The 18530-nt window shown below is 40.3% G+C and overlaps 1 protein-coding gene across 7 annotated transcripts in view; it reads left to right on the top strand.

Moving 5' to 3' along the window:
- PPP1R12B (protein phosphatase 1 regulatory subunit 12B) overlaps positions 1-18530 on the top strand; it is a 126805-nt gene that overhangs the window by 33701 nt on the left and 74574 nt on the right. For 4 of the 7 annotated variants that reach the window (XM_074925755.1, XM_074925753.1, XM_074925754.1 and 1 more), the window contains exons 3-9: positions 1023-1141; positions 4482-4641; positions 7259-7403; positions 9007-9081; positions 11533-11612; positions 12182-12327; positions 16636-16745. In XM_074925755.1, coding sequence (XP_074781856.1) covers positions 1023-1141; positions 4482-4641; positions 7259-7403; positions 9007-9081; positions 11533-11612; positions 12182-12327; positions 16636-16745 — 835 coding nt within the window. Of the gene's footprint in view, positions 1-1022; positions 1142-4481; positions 4642-7258; positions 7404-9006; positions 9082-11532; positions 11613-12181; positions 12328-16635; positions 16750-18022; positions 18036-18530 lie in introns of all 7 variants that reach the window. The other 3 variants (XM_074925758.1, XM_074925756.1, XM_074925757.1) reach the window with 2 other exon arrangements.

Raw genomic sequence — 18530 nt, 5'->3', positions numbered from 1 at the left:
CTGATTCCAGGATTTGAAATAGCATTCTGCACTTGAGCATTCATTATACTCACAAAGGGCTAACAGTCTGTTTGTCCTAGAGAAGGTACACCAACAAGTTGCTCTGTGACTTTGAGAGTTGCTCAAATATATGATCTCAAGTGCTAGAATAACTGGAACCAAAGAATGGACAAGCATAAATGGTAGTTTCACAAGTGAAATAATTTATCTGAGATAAAGGCTCCATTGTAGGTTAAAAGAATAAGGGGAAATTATAGTCTTTCCCAAGATAGTCCTCTACAATATATTCTAACCAAAATAATATCTTTTGTGGCTCATCTATTTCTGTGTGTTGTACTTCTGGAACAATTCTCAGCTCTATGGATGATCCTTTATCAGTTTGTTTTTTCCTTCTTCCCAAATACTAGTTCTTCAAATGAAATACATTACTATTCTTTACCAGTCATACCATGCTTATTTTGTCCACCACAGCTACTAAAAAGTTACCAAATTTGAATACTGGTACCTGTTTCTCAAAGGCATTGAAAATAAATTCTATAATAAAACCAAGCATAAATTTCTTATACCTCACCCTCCTAGATCTGTGTGTTTAAACAGATACTATTTTACTTCCCAGATTTTTACTGGTTACGAGATGTACAAGCCAAAGAAGATACTAATTGTTCTTGAATGAACTTCTGGTATAGTTATAAAAAGACAAATTAAAAAATTGATGATGTATTGGCTTTTTTTTTTTCACAATTACTTCCCTTAAAAAAAAAAAAGCATAATCTATCGGGTTAGTGCAAGAACTAGGGGTACTTGATTAACTGTAGAGAAACAAAATGAGCGACTGACCAGGGACCTTGTATTTAACAATGAACTTTTTTAATCTAAAAATTTGATAAGAATAAGATACTCATTTGGTAATTGAACTTGAATGAGAAAGCCAAATGTTTTGTTCTGCTACTTGTTTTACTGTTAAGTTGCACTGAAGCCTGCACACAAGGTCTAATACATTCCTCTGGGTCTTATTCACGTAGGTACTTAATTAGTCATGGAGCCAACGTGGCTGCTGTGAACAGCGAAGGTGAAGTCCCATCTGACATCGCAGAGGAGGCAGCCATGAAGGACCTGCTTCTGGAACAAGTAAAGAAACAAGGTAAATCAGTAGTGGGATTGAATACGTGAGAGTTAGACCTCTGAGAGCTTCTTATAGAACATTCTGTTGGCTTACTGACTATAGGTGAAGAGATCTGAAATCTGGCCCAGGAGGCAGCAGATGAATGTTGCTTTGGTGGCAGAACAGTGGAACAGATGCAGGAGGTTTGTGGTGTGCAGTCTCTCTGTCCTAAGTAGGATTCTTCAAAGCAAGACACCACAGAACTGAAGTCTGATTCATTAGATCTGTTTGCTTGTAAAGTGAGATTTCATTCTGACCTCTGGTATCCATGAAAGGTCTTATTTCACTAAAACTTGATAATAGAGAGGTGAGATTTTTACGGCCTTGCCAAGAGTAGGGACTGGGAAATGAGTATGCCTGGCCTGGAGTGACCTGTTCTATCCCAGTCCTTCCCAAGACAACTTCTGCAGCCCACCTGCTCTGCTATTTCCCCTTTCTCATCAGGTGTGCCTGTCTGAGGCACTGCTCTCTGTGCTGTCCCTGCAAAAGCATCACTGGTAGAAGAAACATCTTGGACAGCATAATTTATTTTAGAATTAAGAAATGCTTCACCAGTGTAAGATTTTTCTTTGTACTCATGAAATTAATCTGAGTGGTTAGGTATCTGTACATACACGTAAGAAGTTTAAACTCTATCTGTGAAGTTCATCAGGAATGTTTTTGAAGGATGCATTTATTTCAGCTGTGTGGGGAGTGATGAACTGAGGCAGCTGAGCTGACACAGACCAAACTATCCACATTGGGTATGTATGAGCTGTGTATTTCTCCTTGAGAAGAGAAAGTTGCCAGGGGGATCAAATTGCTGTCCTTGAGGGAGGCTATAGAGACAATGGAGCCAGACTCTCCCAAGCTGCACAGTGACATGATGAGAGGAAAAAGTCATAGGTTTGAACAAGGGACGTTCTGACTGCATATATATATACACATACATACACATGGGGAAAAATGTTTGCCAGTAAAGTTCTAAAACAGGGACCCAAGAAACTTGTGGGATCTCCATCATTGGAGGTGGCCAAAACTCAGCTGCATTCAGCTCTGAGCAACCTGCTCTGGGTTTGAAGTCACTCGGCTAGAGACCCTCGAAAATCCCCCGTCCCCCCCACACCCCCCCAAGTCTAGATTATTATATGACTGCAGGTTGGAATTGGGGTGATTTGCATGCTGGATTGAATCTGGCCCTCTAACAGATGTGTTCTGCTTGGCACACGATGTTTACTTTATTTTCAAAGCTATTCTCAGGTATAATTAGGAAGAGATCCATCCCTTGCTACTTTGTCAACTGTGTTACTGCTCCACTGGTGAGTTTGTAGCTGTCCACCTGAGAGCTAGTTAGTATTTGTGTTACTGTTCCTCTTGGAAAATTGATGCAGGATCACGTACCTTCTGGTAAATAGAAACTTTTCACTTTCTAGTCTAGTATTTCTAACAAGGTTATTCTTATTTTGTTCCCCTGTCCCTTCCACTTTGAAATAAGCTTAAATAGCCCTTCTCCCTTACATTTAGTCTCCTCATGTATTTACAAAGAAGAATTGTGTCTATAGTCAGCATTTATTTTACTGGGCTGTCCACACCATGCCCTGTAAGGTGTCAACCATGTTATTACCATGTACAGTTCCTGATACCTACTTTACAGAGAGATGAGTTACACTGATGTCAAGAAAGGATCTGTACCTTTCTGGGCATCCAAGGAGGCCTGACTGCAGAGAGGAGACAGGCATGGTTTGGACACCCAGTAAAACAAACACTGACTGTAGACAGCTCTTCATCTAATTCTGCCTCAGCTCCAGATATTTTGCCTGACACTTCTTGGGATTCTGCTTGGCTTTTTCATTGCTTCACCACATTAGCAGCATCCTGCTAAGATGCCCCGAAACAACCATCTGTCTCCACTCAGAAGTTTCCTATTGACACAGTTGAAAAGGATCATAATTGCTGGAGTAAATGTGTTATAAACTTTAAATAAGTGTCCATTCAGCTCTGTAGCTTGTCTTCAGTGGTGTCTCAAAGCAGATGTCTGCTGCAAACTCTAACAGGACAAGGGTGTATGATTCCCTTCCCAAACATTTTCCCAGCCTTCAGTCACTGTGCCTCAAGGAATTCCTGAGCCAGATGGGCTTTCTGTGTACTCCTGATTCCCCTGTGGCTTTCCATTTCATGAACTTGAGCAGTCCATGGGAACTTCTGGCATGCATAGCATTACGTTTAATAACTACAAATTTGTCTAATCCTTCTTCTGATGCCAGTTTTATTTCTAATTTTTGTAAAATCCTGTGGTAGTGGGTTGCACAGTTCAGACTGAGTTGATCAGTACTTTTTGTTCTGTTTTAAACCTAATGCCACATAATTTAATTAGGAATCTTGTTGTTCTTATACTGAAATAACTAATCCATAGGGACAGTTGCTCTTAAACACCCTTCTTGATTTTTGAGATTTGTTATCTTCTTCATGTTTTTCCCTGCATCAGCGAGCTCTAGTCTGATCAGTGTTTCATGGAGCTGTATTATACTTCAAATGTGTCATCCTTACATGACCTCGTTATCATGAAAACTCCTACTTACAAATACAAGGTTGAGATAGTTTTCCTTCTTGTTGGTTTTATCTGCCAGACCCACCTGGCCTCCCCATGTAGTAGCAGCTGTTTTCTGGAGCGGGAAACTTGTCCCTCTTGTGATCAGAAAGCCCCACAGACCATGTCTCTGTTGTACCAGCTATGTATTGATGGATGGACTTACTTGATCTGACTTCATCTAAAGCAGATCTCTTAAGACATCAGATTAGATTTTTTTTTTGCTTTCTATCCCCAAAATGATTTAGAATTGTATTTTGTCAGAATCTAGTGATTTGCTGCTCAGTGGGATTAACTAAGTATTTATTTCAGTATGCCTGGCATGAATGTCTCTGGTGCGGTAGAGAGATCTCCATACACGCAGCTTGCAAATCATACTGAATTTTAAGTGACTGTATAGTTGGGGTTGTGCTGCTCCTCAGATCTTCACTGTGGATTATACTCACACTGTTATTTAATTCAGTTTGTTAGTCTGCTGTTTGTGACTTGGTTATTTCAGTCTAGTTGGTTCATGGTCGAGCTAGTGGTTAGGCTGGCTTGCAACCAGCGGCTAACTTTCAGGTTATTTTTTTTGAAGTCTTTGTCAGTGATGCAGGAGTTCTCCCAACTCCTAAAAAATGCTTTTGCGGATTTTTGTGGAAGATTATAAAGAGGTTACTAATATTGTACAGCAAATGAAACATAGGGTAAGTTTTAACATGTTAATGAAAGCTTTCACTTAATAATCTCTTCTTCTGTGCTTCACCTTCTTAGGTGTAGACCTAGACCTGGCGCGAAAAGAAGAGGAGCAGCAAATGCTACAGGATGCCCGACAGTGGCTGAACAGTGGGAGAATTGAAGATATAAAGCAGCCTCGAACAGGAGCCACGGCTCTTCATGTTGCTGCAGCAAAGGGCTATTCTGAAGTCATGAGGTAGGAGCTCCTTCCCAAGGCTGATGCACTGAATTAGGGCTGTAAGGATTTTTGTAAGGAACACATCTAGCTTTATAGCTGAGAGAAATTTGTTTCATACTGAGATTTCCAGACTGCTGTTTCTCAAAAGGCTCCACAGATCTATGTGCCCAACTATAGTAGTTCACCTAGAAATACGTAGGGACTGGAAGATTCCCTTTCATACTCCAGGCCTTTAAAGCGATGAAAGCTTTTCAGAGGCTGACACATAAATTAGAAGGTTTAATTTTCACTATTAGCCCTACAGTTTTAGGACTAGCAAGTAGAACAGTGTTAGGGGATAAAGTACAATTTCAGCCTACAGCCAACAGTACATGCTGTAGACAATCACAAACACCCCAAGAGTTTACATAACCAGTCTAGTGGAAAAATGCAGTGTCCATCTCTATCTCACTGTGCCCTTGCCCTTACTGCTACTGCTCCTGCAGCCGTTGGCAGTGACAGAGGGATTCCAACACATAGCAGTTCTGCTTCTACCCCTCTGGTACTAACAAACTTATTATGAAGATAAACTTGCCCAATGTAGTGTTTCCTGCAATAAAGCATTAATATTTGTACAGGTAAAGTCAAATTAAGGTTTCCAACAATAAAGCTTTCTTCTTAAGTGTGGGGGGAGCTGCCCATAAACAGCAGCAAGGTTACTCTATTGCTGCATTAAAATCCCCTGTGGAAGTGTTCATCCTTAGATATAAGGAAGAAATTCTTCCCTGTGAGGGGGTGAGGCCCTGGCACAGGTTGCCCAGAGAAGCTGTGGCTGCCCCCTCCCTGGAAGGGTTCAAGGCCAGGTTGGACGGGGCTTTGGGCAGCCTGGGCTAGTGGAAGGGGGAGGTGGGACTGGATGATCTTTAAGGTCCCTTCCAACCCATTCTATGATCTATCTTGATCCTTAATTTCATAGTTTTAAGTGGCATGACTTGCTGTGTAAGAGCTGTTTCTTATCCAGCTCTAGTAATTTTTATTTTGTTCTTCATCTTTCCTGTTTGTATTCATTCATTAGAGCTTATAATTGAGTTATAGGCTGTCTGTGCCTGTACCGTGCCCAAGAACAGTTATCTAACACAGCTTATGTGGAACAGAAATGTAATATCCCTGAATTTGAGGTGTTGGTCTCATGGACTTTCAGTGAAGGGTTGTATATCCAGCACTCCTCAATGATGGCTTCATTCACTGTTTCCAGGGTGACTGAGTTCTGGACAGCTATTCCTTGGTGTTAATTGTTATAATGATAAACAGATCTCGTGGAAAGCTGACATTGTGTCTCTCTTGTGTATTTTATGGCCACCCTGTAAGTTCAAATACAAAGCTTCAGTGACTTAAACCAAAAGGGCTGAAAGCCAGGAGCTAGCTAACTCTCAAATGAGATGTGGAATTTGTCTGTGACCTTGAGTCTCTTAGCAGCTATGTTCCTCCCTTTTGCCAGCTGGAAAATCAACATAAAGTCAGCACCTAATTTAAAATTTCTTTCACAGAGAAACACACTACTGCTATAGTATGACTGTGTTTTATTTAGCACAGTAAAGCATTGGTGTAAAGCTGCAGGAGTTTCAAAACTGTTGGTGCCATTCTGGGGTTGTGCTGGATTTCCCTTGTGCTGCGGAAGGGTGGCTCTGGATGGTGGAATTTCCCAAGATGGTAATTTTCAGTAGCAGTTTTACAGAACTTGCAGAATTCCCCTGGGATGTTCTTCAATAGTTAAGCAACTTGGATAATAGTCAGTTTTGATACATGAGCCGCTCGGTGCTTTTCATCTGATCACTGGTGTACCAGTGTGCATATGTCTCTGAAGCTTCAGACTACAACTGACTCTCTTCTGTTTGTTTTGGTTTTAAATATTCAAGCTCCAGATGCTGTGCAACGCTAGCACTCTGGTCTGATAGAAGGGAGTGGGTGGAAGGTGCACAGTAGTAAATGTGATACGGGCGTATTCCCAGGCAGGTTCTCTTGGGTAAGATTTGCTTTAACTGAGCAAGGACTAGTCTGCATTTTGAGTTGTTTAACCCAAATGTGGGTTATTTAACTTATAAATTTCACATCTGTCAATCACAGTAGTGGCAATGCTTCTTAGCTGCCAGTCCTGCTGGCATTGGCTCCATATGGACTGTTCCTACGTTGTGGCCTTGTCCTTGGGTAGAACCAAGACTGAGCTCTAGTTACCCAATGTCCTTTCATGCCATGTGCTGGGCTTGGCTCCTTGTTATGGAGATGGCAGTCTGCAGAGATGTTGTTTGTTTGCTTAGGGCCTGAGCAAGTCTGCTGTCTCTCATCCATTGGAGCAGGAGTTCAGACTGGGTCATCAATGCCAAATTAGAAATTAATGTCATCTCCCGGTTTAGGACATGCTGAAAGAGAACCTTATCAATCGGACGCATTCCAGCAGGTTTTACGGCAAAGTCACATTTCATTTACTGCACTTTTCTGTTACAGTTGCAAGCACATCAAGTAGGATGTTGCTTAGCTGAATAAACAATTTAAGAAACTACTGGCTTATGTTACCTACTCTGTGGTTTATGGTGTGAACTCTTCTGTGTTGAGAAGTCATTCTCAGGTGGGCAGAAATCAATAGTGCTTCTTTCCTCAGGCTCTTGATCCAGGCTGGGTTTAATTTGAATGTCCAGGACAATGATGGCTGGACTCCACTCCATGCTGCTGCACACTGGGGGGTGAAGGAAGCTTGCTCCATCCTGGCTGAGGCACTCTGTGATATGGACATCAGGAACAAGCTGGTTAGTATGCCAAGATGTTGGCACAACTTATGCAGTGTATTTTATAGCCAGGTGAATGTCAACTTGCCTACCACTTGATCCCATGCAATGACAAAGTTACATTGTGAGCAGTTATTCTAGTGTGTGCACTGGAGCATTTAAAAGTATCAGAAAATAAAGAATCTTGACTGGAAGAAGGCAGAAGAGATTTCAAGTATTACTGGAAAAGATAGGTGATTAAACTTTAGGACCAAGATTGTAAGAAAGGATAGGGGCTAATCTGTGTCTTCCTGTTTTACTGTAATCCTGACAAACTAAACAACGACAAAGACTGTCTTGGAGTGCAAAATAATATGCTAATATTAAAGTATAAGGCATTGAAAACTAGTAAACCCTTGAGGTACTGGCAGCTTTAAATCCTTCCTGTTCTACTATATTGGTCGTAAAAAGGGAAATTGAAAAATTGACTCAGACTCATGAGAAATTAGCAAAGGAAAATAAGATGGAAGGGGAAAAAAGAAAAAAGGAAAAAAAAATTCCTCTTCCATCCTGTAATAGTTAGAAGTTTTTCCTTGAAGAGCCTGTGGATTTTCAAGAGCTGATGTGTGCTTGTCCAGGGTTGTTCTTTGTTCCCCTCCCTGCCTCCCCAGGCTGTGTCCGTGAACTGCTTCCTGCTGGAGCGGTTTCAGTTGCGCTTCTGGGGAGGAAATGAGGTTGTATGTACTTGGAACAGCACCGGGGAATGAAAGCAGGCAAGATAATTTGATAAGAGAAATGTGGCACTGTATGGTTTGAGTGCATCTGTCTGTGCTGGAAACTGATGTAAAAGAAATGGCTCTATGAGAAGGAGCCATTTTAGTATGGTGAGCTATATGCCATCCAAAATACGGGGTATCTTCTTTGTTTTAAGTGCCATCAGGTGCTTTTCCAAAGTGTTCAGAATGTGTGTGGGTTTTGTATTTTGGTAGACTTGAAAAGAAACAGGCACAGTTGTATTTGCTGCATTACCTGCTCTTTCCAGTCAAGGACTGTTACCTTGCTTGGTCAGATGGTCAAGGCAGCCTGTATTTGTCACCCCTAGCCATCAGGTTTCATTATGTGTTTTTAATTAAATGGTTATTACAGCATTAGTTACGGTGAAAATGTAACTGATTTCTCGTTTTGTGCCCAAAGTGATTTTTCTGGTTTATTTTGTGAATAGCCATGGATGTGGAAATGGCTCCCAAATTTTATGGCCTGCTGCTGATTGGCAGCCTTTCACGAGGTTCAAATACATGATGATACAGTAAAACAGGTTGATCACATTCCTTCTCAGTACAAGTGTCCTTTTTAGAAACCTGGAAACTCAGGTATATTAGTTCCGGCTGTTAGATTTGAGCAGCAGCAGCAATCAAGGAACTGCACTTTCATGATTAAGGTTACTCTGATCATAGATTGAGTCATAAAACTACCATCACTGTTGTGTGGCTTTCCCTGCTCTGGAGTGAAGCGAAGTGTGTTACTCAGCATTTGGGAAGGGAGGATGTGGAGCATGTTCTCTTTGTTCTTCACTGGTGAATGGTGTTTTTTGTATATGAACACTATGCCATATCAGATGTCCTCTTGTCTTCTCTTATTGCATCAGGGCCAGACGCCATTCGACGTGGCTGATGAGGGACTAGTTGAGCATTTAGAAATGCTCCAGAAGAAACAGACTGTGGTGAGTTTCTGGCAGATCATTTTCCACCTCTCCAATTACCTTTTCATGCACAGGTGTTGTCTAAGACATATGGCATCAACAGACGCAGGAAGCTGAGGCCCAGCTATTTTTTCATGTTAGTCATTTGGAATCTTTAATTACACCAATATTTCTAATAGCTAGCAATCTAGAAAACTGAATGACTGCATCGAGAAGGTCAGTAGTGTGCTGACATGCAGTATTATGTAAACTGGTAAGGAATGTATCGTTCATCTTTGGAATTGTTATTATTCTGCAGTTGCTTTTGTTAGCTGGCAAGCTCTCTAGCTTCAAACTGATCTTTTCTTAATGAGTGATTACCCAAGTCAAATTTGTGTTTGCATCTAAGGAAATATGCTGTCAGTGTTGAGAAAGAGATCTGTTACCATGTCTGCCTTGGGAGACTTTTCATTGAGTGAGAAGAAATTATAAGCTTCAGGGAATTCTGGACTAAAAAAAATGGTGATTTCAAAACCATACTAAATTACCATTTCATAATGCAGTGGAGATATTGGAAGGGGTTATAAGCAGAAAATTGGCATTAAAAAGGATAGCAAAAATATATCTTAAAGTAAAGCCAGTCATCAAGCCAGAAAGTTGTTTTTGGATTGTGTTTTTTCCTATTTCATCTGGTCTACTCAATTATCTCATTTGGGTGCTTTCAAAAAACAAACCAACCTTCTTTTAAAAAAAAAAATCAGTATCATTTAAAACGTTGAATTCAGAAACAGACATAATGAGAACACTGCTGATAAAACCCAGCACAGTATTTTGAGGAACTGACAATGTGGGTGGTAGGACTCAAGCTCTGATCATAACACAGCTGCTGTCATCCTTAAATAGTATCTTTAACATTCACAGAAACTTTTTAAAAATTAATCAGCTTCTCCCTAAATGAGGTGTTGATAAATACTATCAGTGTTGTATTTTGGATTTCCTCCTATCTCACTACACCAGGATTCTGCAGATAACTGCAGTCCTTAAAAGAAAAGAAGAATAAGAACAATAACAAGAAAATTTTAGGATGGGTGCTAGCCCATTTCTACTCCTGCCTCACAGGGGCTGGCTAGCAACCCAGCTTGTTCTCTGTGTAGTAGCACTGTGTAAAGGCCTTCTCCATTTATTAAATGACCGTAGCAAGCTATAGTAGAACTCGAAAGAAAAGAAGAATCCAGATTTTATCACACTTTTTAGTGGATGTGATTTTTTTTTTAATAGAAATGCCATTTTTATCATGTGTGTTTGTGTGCCATTTTGATCACTTAAAACAGAAAACTTCCCTTTTTTTAAAGGATGAAATAGGCAGTTGCATGACATTCCTCTAAGCATGTTATTTCACTTTCAAAATGGCTCTCAAATCTAAATCTTGTGATGGAGCAATATGTTGTCTTTGCTAAAAGATTTGCTGCCATTACTGTAGAGAATAGGGAATTCTCTTTGCTTGAAGCAATTAATTTGATTTGGGTTTGGATTTTTTTTCCCAGTCTCTGAATTACCTGTGAATGGAGCAGGCTGTTTCCTGCACTTCCCTTTAGTGTGTTCCAGCACTTAGTTTTATTTAACAGCATGCTGTACCCCAAATTTTGACTGTTTGCTGGACTCCAGATAGTTTTTTCCATGCTCAGAATTTGCAGAGTTTTTGCTTCTTGTGCCTGGTGTCGGCTCCTTTCATAAGAGTAAGAATAACTAGGCTAGACACAACAGAAAAGAAACAGCCTTAAAGGTGAGCCTCTAATTGCCATCCCTTTTCTACCTCAATTGTGTCTGTGCTTCTAGAAGGTACCAAACCAATTTTTTCGTTACTGTTTTGTTCATCAGTGGTGACAAAATTAATATTGCTGCTCTCTGGGCGAAATATGCCAGTTGCTGCAGTGATCACAGATATTCTTGTGCGATGACTTCATGCTGGCATTTGAGAGATTTAAGAAGTGCCCCATCCTCGTGGGAGATCCATCGGTTGCCTGTGCAGAGCATACTTGAATGCTTTCTTTTGAGAGCAAGTAAATAATAGCTATAAAGGCACCAAATTTTTAACTGAATCTAGCCTGATTTCATGGGCATACAAACACACGTGGGCAGACCCCCAGCGCTGTCTGCGTGGACAGAAGCAGGGTGGTGCTGGGGTAGTCAGGATTTGACTCTGGGTCTCAGCAGGTGCTGCTGCAGACTCCTCTGAAGGTTTTATTAAATTGCAGCTTGACTCTAAGGACATGCTGGGTGTGTAGCTGTGCCTTTATGGAGCTGTAGTCCAAGACATCCAGTGCTCTTGCAGATGTGCCTCTGTTGAATAGGCTTGTTAAACAAATCCACAGTATTTTTTGTCTAATGAGGTTGGGATGACCTTATGCTGTGGTAATTATTGGATTGTGCTGAGGTGGCTTGTTAAGATGTCTCTTTTCATTATTTCTCCAATCTTCTTGGATTTTTTGACAGTTGCGAAGTGAGAAGGAGACGAGGAATAAGCTAATTGAAGCTGACATGAACGGCAAGCCTCAAAGTGGACTCTTCACCAAGTATGTCTCTTTCCTCTTTGAAAAGAAGCTGCCCAGAGAGTAATGGGAGACCAGTTTCATCTGTTAGCTGAGCCCAACTGACTGCTGGCTTCAAAATGTTCACTGCTGTTCATGTTCATTTCACAGTTTCTTTTAAATCTGAGTGCTCCCAAATACAATTTGAGCTGTTTCTTAGCATACCCACTGAATGGTAGAACAAGGAGTTGAGCTGGTCCTTGGTCCCCCAGCTTCTGCTCTTGCCAAGTATCAATTTGACCTTTGGGCTGAGAACTGCACCTCTGCAGTTGCTCCCAGCCATACAGTCCATCTGGTGGGTTGTCTTATGCTAGGAAAAGAGACGCCACATTTTTTTTGATTGAGAAATGCTTGTAAATTTAGGAAATGTGAAACTGGCATTGGAATCCATTGCAAATGGGCAGTACTGAAAGTGCTGGGATGTTGAGTCTTTAGATGGATTTTGTCCTTTTGCTTGTTCTATATGTAGCAAATCATGTCTATGTGTTCCTGAGAAGCAGAACTCAGAAATAACTCGCTCGTCTGGTAGTCCTTAAAATTTCTATATCTTGCAGCAAAGAGAAGATTCTTTATGAGGAAGACACGCTGAAGTCCATGGAGATAGAGGAAGAGACCAAGGACTCTAGCAGCTCTAGCTCTGAAGAAGAGGAAGAAGCTGAAGAAGATGAAGTTTCAGAATCAGATGCTGAAAAGGAGTCAGGTAAGACTTGGTATAGTCTTGGATTTAATGATTAGCCTAGCAATATTAGGAGATCAGCTTGAGAACTGCCTTTGTTTTTTAGTTTGGTTTTTTTTTTGCTTTGTTGGTAAATACATCCTGAAAGGCTTACTCCAATGTATATGTATAGGATGTGGAGAATTCTGTAGCTAATGTACTAGAAAAGCTGATGTAAATGCTGACTCCCGGGTCAGCATATTTTTAGAAACAAAAACCTGTGGATAGTATTTTAATTTCTACTTCCAGCTCACTTAAATTTAAGATAACACATTGTTCATCAGTTGTTCTTAAACAGTAGTGTTTTTCTTGGCCAATTTCAGGATGAATACTTCAGTTACTGCAAGATGGTAGGAAAGCAATTGAACACGTAGGAAAGTTGTTGTATTTGGATCAGAGAAATGAAATGAAGGGCTGAAGCTGTTCTGTGTAATTATAGAGATGAGGAGCTTTTTTCTGACTGTGCTGTGTAATAATTGCAAAACGTAGTGGAAAGTAAGGATTAAGTACATTGAGTTATGTTAGCCTTTATAGCATATTGCTGGCATCCTACTCTCATTCGTTTTTCTATAATTTATATCATTTCCTTAATTAGTCTAAACGGCATATATGTGCAGCACAGAAAGTTTAAATAAAGATTTTTAATTTTACAGTAAGCCAAGACTTGTATTTAAAATTACTGCAAACAGAGATGGATCTTAAACTATGATGTGTTTAATGGTTAACTACTTTTAACATCAGCTTACTTGGCCTATATCCCAATAAACTAATAAATAAGTCCTTGCAGAGAAGTGTAATTTAAAGTTTTGTCCTGCTTCTTGTTTCAGTAAAATTATCAACTAGGTTCTAATTAGATCAGTTACGATGTTTATCACAGTATGAGAGGTGTTGGGACCTGCCTGGTCTTTGAAGACCTGGTAGTTACAAAAGCTATTTGGGTATGACAGTAACAGGGTGAAATAATCTATTGGCTTTTAAATCAAGCAGATGTAGCGGAGAAGTCAGAGGTAGAAACAGGCATGCAGTAGAAGTCACATTTATTTGCTCCATAAATCAGGGTTTCACTAGAGAGCAGCCCTGTACAGCTGTGTGCCAATTCTTGTAAACAGGATAGAAACTTGACCAAAACACCTCTGACATATGTATGGCTGTAAGAAGTGGAGCTGTGTGGTGTTTGATTCAGGAACAGCATAAGATCCTTCAAGAAAGAAGGTGCTACATCACTCGGCATTAAATTGTGTGTAAAGCCAGAGCGAGTCTTTTTATTGAGTTAACTCACTGAGCAAAGCACGTTATACTAATTATTTCAAACTGCTAAAGCTAAAACAAATCAAAGACAAAAAGCATTCAAATAATGATTAAGCATCAGGCTTTGTTACCTGTGCTTTCCTTTCCCAGAGAGATTGTTGGCTCCTCTGGGAAATTTCAATCAGAATCGAAACCCTACCTTGTAAACTTTTCAAATCTCTAATAAAATGAACATGGACTTGTCCAGCTGGATGTGAACATAGTTGCCTAGCTGCATATGAATGGGGTGCACATTTTTGGTGCTTTTTTTAAAACAAGATTCATGAGATAACAACATCAGCCCACATGTTATAGGAGGGCTCCAAAGGGATGAAAAATAGCTTTTCATAGAAAACTATAAATGTCACAGTATTACTAGTTTCAAAGACGGTCTTAACAATTATTCTTTATTATCTGCTACACATTTTAAATGCTCAAATGGATACAGTAGACCTGTTTTTAAAAATATGGAAATTATTTCCTTATTCCTCTTCATTTCCTTCTGATATCTAATATTCACATAGCTTTGTAATTCTGAGCAGTGCTGGACAGGTAGAAGATGGCTGTTGTTCCAAAACATTCAAAGTCCAGATGAAGGAAAAAAAAAAAAGCAGAAATATTGTTATGAGTGATCTTTTTAAACCAAGAAGTTTTAACTCCTTTGGCAACTGAGCATAAGGCAGGTCAAAGTAGAATCTGGCACTATAATACAGTTTATTTTGAGGTATGTTTTGAAGGGTCTCAGGTTGCGATAAATCTGTTGAATTTGCAGAGGCTGTGGGAGGAGAAGAAATTTGAAGAGGTGAGCAGTGAAATTCCTGGAGTGCTTCAGAGAGTACCATGTTTCTTACAGTCTGGAAGAAATTTGTGTTCTTCCAACAGGAAGCTAAGTGCATTAATGCCATTTTATTCATCTTGAGGACAATTAACAATTTGGCATTGGGCTCTATGTAAACAAGAGAAAGATCAGTGTAAAATTATCTGGTCATTTTCTGTGCTGGTAACTATTACAATACATAATTATTGTGAATTAAAACAGGTCAGGGAAGCTTTTTTTTAAAAAAGAAAACAAGCAAACAATGAAACAACCAGAGACCCTTAAGAAAAATTGTATTTATGCCAAATTAGAGAACTAAATCTATGCCAAATTAGAGAACTAAATTTTTGGTCTTGCCAGATCTGCTTGGGGGTGATTGAACTAATTCTTGCTGGTTTCCCTTGATTGGAATTCCTAATGTCTATTGCTGAAATTTTAGTAAAATAAAATGTGGGATCCTCCCGTAGAGGTAGTGATGTCTGTGGAAACGCACTCTCTCATGCTGCTGGTACAAGGTACTTTTGCCTGTCCTTCTGCAGTTGACTCCTGGTCACACTGCTCACAGTTCTTTCCAACCTGTCATTACCACTTAAGCTTGTGCCCTTGTAATTAGGCTTGACCTTAAAAGCTGACCTCTGTACTATAAACTTCCAGAACAGACTACCAGTCACCATCTAGCCCAGCCTGTAAAGCCTGCTGGCTGTCAGGTCAGGTCTGTTCTCCCCTTTCTGTGATGTCCAGAATTCTCCCCAGTTTTACAGGCTTCAGTCTCAAGAAATCAGCAAATGGCAAGCATGTAATTTTTTTGTCTGTGCATTTCTGTGGACTGCTGTATGTCAAGCCAGGCCTGCAAGGAGAAATGGGTAACCTACTGCCCCTTCCTAAAAGGGCTGTTTGAAAGTGCAGCACATCTGAGTGTTAGGCTCAAGAAATGAAATACTCTATTTACATGACTGATGGAAGTTCTGACACAACACAGAGAGGGAAGGGTAGCTGACACTTCACTATCATGCAGACCTTCCTAGGGTAGATGCATCTTTGTCTCTTTAATTCTGGATCTGTCAGTCCTGCTTACTGCTTGTTAATAATTGTAAATGTTTCTTTTGACTTCTCTTTTCTGTTTTCCGTGTCCTTTGAATCCTGTTTTCTAGGAGTGAGAACATTGTTTCAGAAAGATAGATCTTCGTGCTCCAAGGTGCCACACTCACAGATGCTCCATACCAAACTGCTTTCTTATATGTAATAGAAAATATTTATTCACTGCACATGACTCATTTGCTAGTACTGTTCGGGTGCTTACACGTAAAATGACTTTGTTTTTTCAAAACCATGACTGTGTGAGGCACTCATAGCTGTGAGAAGAAAACATTGTTTTGTTGATGTAGGTACATCATTTCTCAGGCAGGTTGCATGTGGCTGTGTTTGGTAAATAGTCTGTCTTAAAGCCCTGTGCACTCCTGTCAATTGAACCTATTGCCTGAGATGTAGTTTCTGCTTACTGTCTCCCTGGTCTGGTGGATGTTCTTATGTCAAGCATGGTGCTTAGATACAAAAAAAATTTTAATACTGGACAATTGCACTTGTCTAACAAGCAGGGAGCCAGCTGTGAGCTTTGACAGGGTTTGCTTAGCTTGATTTGAGCCCTGTTAAAGATTTTTTTTGGGAATCAGTCCTAGCTTCATGTAGAAAAATGGATTTTGCTGTAGAAGACCAGATAACCAGCATAAGGAAGTGCAGCAGAACTGTGCAATGGAATCCACCACCAGGCCCACTCGGGGACGTGTGCTATAATGCATATTCACGTACTATTCTAGGAATGGCATGTTCTGCTTTTCTTCCCAAGTTTTACAAGGGAAGAACAATCCCTGAGAGGAAACAAATCTGTGAATAAACAAAAAAAATCTGTTTGTCCTCCTTAAGGTGCTTTCTGCAAAGATTTTACTTGTTGATGGGGATAAAACTCAAAAGCTTTGCCTGGGAAATGTGGCTGTTCATACTTTTTAGTAAGTGGAAAGCCTCCTTGCAGAAAGCCCTGGTTAGCCTTGGCACGGACATCATCTTTATGATCTAAGGTGTACTGAGGTCACAGCAGTGCTGAACTTGAGTTTAGTGCACACTGTGCTTGTAAAGAGGGGCCTTGGAAGTACAATACTGAAACATTTGGTTTCTCTTCTTGTTTAAAATTGTAGAAAGGAAGGAAGAGCCCTTTGCCAACCACTCCAGCCATGAAACCAGGCCTAGCACCACTGAGCAAATACCACCACCCGAGCCCAACTCCTTCACTGCATCTGCCAGAAGAGTAAGTGAATTTGGAATCAATGGGGACTCCAACAGTGCTCGAAAGCAGTAGGTTTTACTGGGAAATGGATGCTCTGAAACTGATTTTCAGAGGAGTTATAAGACTTGAATTTAGGAAATCATGATAGTATGCAGTTTTGATAAAGATGCTGTTAACAGTATAGGACTGGTACAGAGGGGGATGTTTCTACGATAAGGTTCCTCTTGAATCTCTTACCCTCCAAAGCAAATTGCTCTGCTCACAAGGGAAACCCTGCTTACTGCAAGTGGTTTGTCACTGTCAGTTCTGAGATAGCTGATACCAATCCCTCACCAGCAGGAGATCTTTCACCAAAGATGGTTCCTGCTGATGTATCAGCAGTGAATTTGGCATCATCATCTGAAGTGCCTCTGACTTACCAAACTCAGTTGATTCAGTGCCGTGATGTTACAGCCCAGTAAGCAGAGAGGATAAAGTTTGCATCTGGCTGGCTTTCCTAGCTAGGCTATGAAAGCTTTTTAAAGGTGAAGTAGAGTTCTTATCTGAATTCTCCAGCTCTCATGTCACTCAGCTAGATGGCACCACGAGACTCTGTGTTCTGCTGAGGATTTACGCTTCTGGATTCTTTTTGCACCAGAATATGGAGAACAGATATACAGTGCAGGCACCTTGCCAGAGTCTGAAGCACTAGGTACATGTTAGAGGGAAAATGTTTCTTTCTTAGCCACAATTTTTTATTTTTGACATGCTTACTAAGTCTAACTTCTCGTCCAGATCAAATGAAACAGAGCTCCTCTGGGAATTGTTCAACTCTGGCTTAGCAGAGGAAGTATTAAAGGTAGAAAGATAGTGGGAAGTGTGAGCATGTCAGTTAACTTTTTCTGAGCTGCAGAGTATGGTTCTCACTCATCTGAGCTGTTTAAAGCAGACTAAGGCTGTTAGGGTATAGAAGTGGACCTGTGTGCAAAGCAGTCATTAGACCTTGATGACTTAAGATCGGCTACTTTGCCTTCTCTTACATGTTTAATTCTTCTGTAACTCTTTGTCAGATTGGGTTTTATATGGGAAATTATGAGTGTTGTGTTGCCCTCCATTTGTGGAGTTATTAATATGTGCTGTTTCTATGTTGTTCAGAAATTATGGAAGGCAGCTTTTACTGACGTTTTGAGCTTTTTCTGAGGAAAGTGTCAAAACTACATTAAAGCGTTAGAGCTGTGTAGCTCAGTAGACTGGAAGTGCTAGAATTGGTGGAGTACAGATTAACTCTGCGCATCTGCATTAAAATAACATTAGCTAAGAAACATTGCTAAAGTACTGCAGTGATAATTTTATCTTTGCAGTCTTGAGTCAATGAGTTTGAGGGCAGAGCTCCCCAGTAACTTCATTTATTCTGGATAATGTCAGATGTTTTTTGTTATGTAGAATATCGTATAATAATGCTTATATCAGCTTTGGCCAAAAGCCTTGTCTACCCCAGTATCCTGCCCTTGACATTAACCATCAAAAGATACTAGAGAAGACAGAATCTAGCTGGACTTCTCTCCCATCTTCTAGCAATTTGCATTTCAGGGACTTGCTGAACCTGTGGTATTTTTTGTGTTCAGTAACCCCTGTTGGACTTTTCCTCTATGAATTTACGCAGTCACTTTTTGAGTGCCCATAATGTTTGGGATCATACAATGTCCAATGGCAAAGGTTTTTCAGCTTAATTGCATATTGTACAGAGAGCCTCCTGCGCCTGTTTTATTAAGCTGCCTCACACTGCTTTTCTTTATTGCCCCCAGTTCCTTCATGGGAAGAAACAAG

The sequence above is a fragment of the Athene noctua genome, chromosome 23 (assembly GCF_965140245.1).
Source record: "Athene noctua chromosome 23, bAthNoc1.hap1.1, whole genome shotgun sequence".
Taxonomy (NCBI): Eukaryota; Metazoa; Chordata; class Aves; order Strigiformes; family Strigidae; genus Athene; species Athene noctua.
Note: the sequence above shows the minus strand (reverse complement) of the source record. Positions and strands in the feature narration are given on the sequence as shown.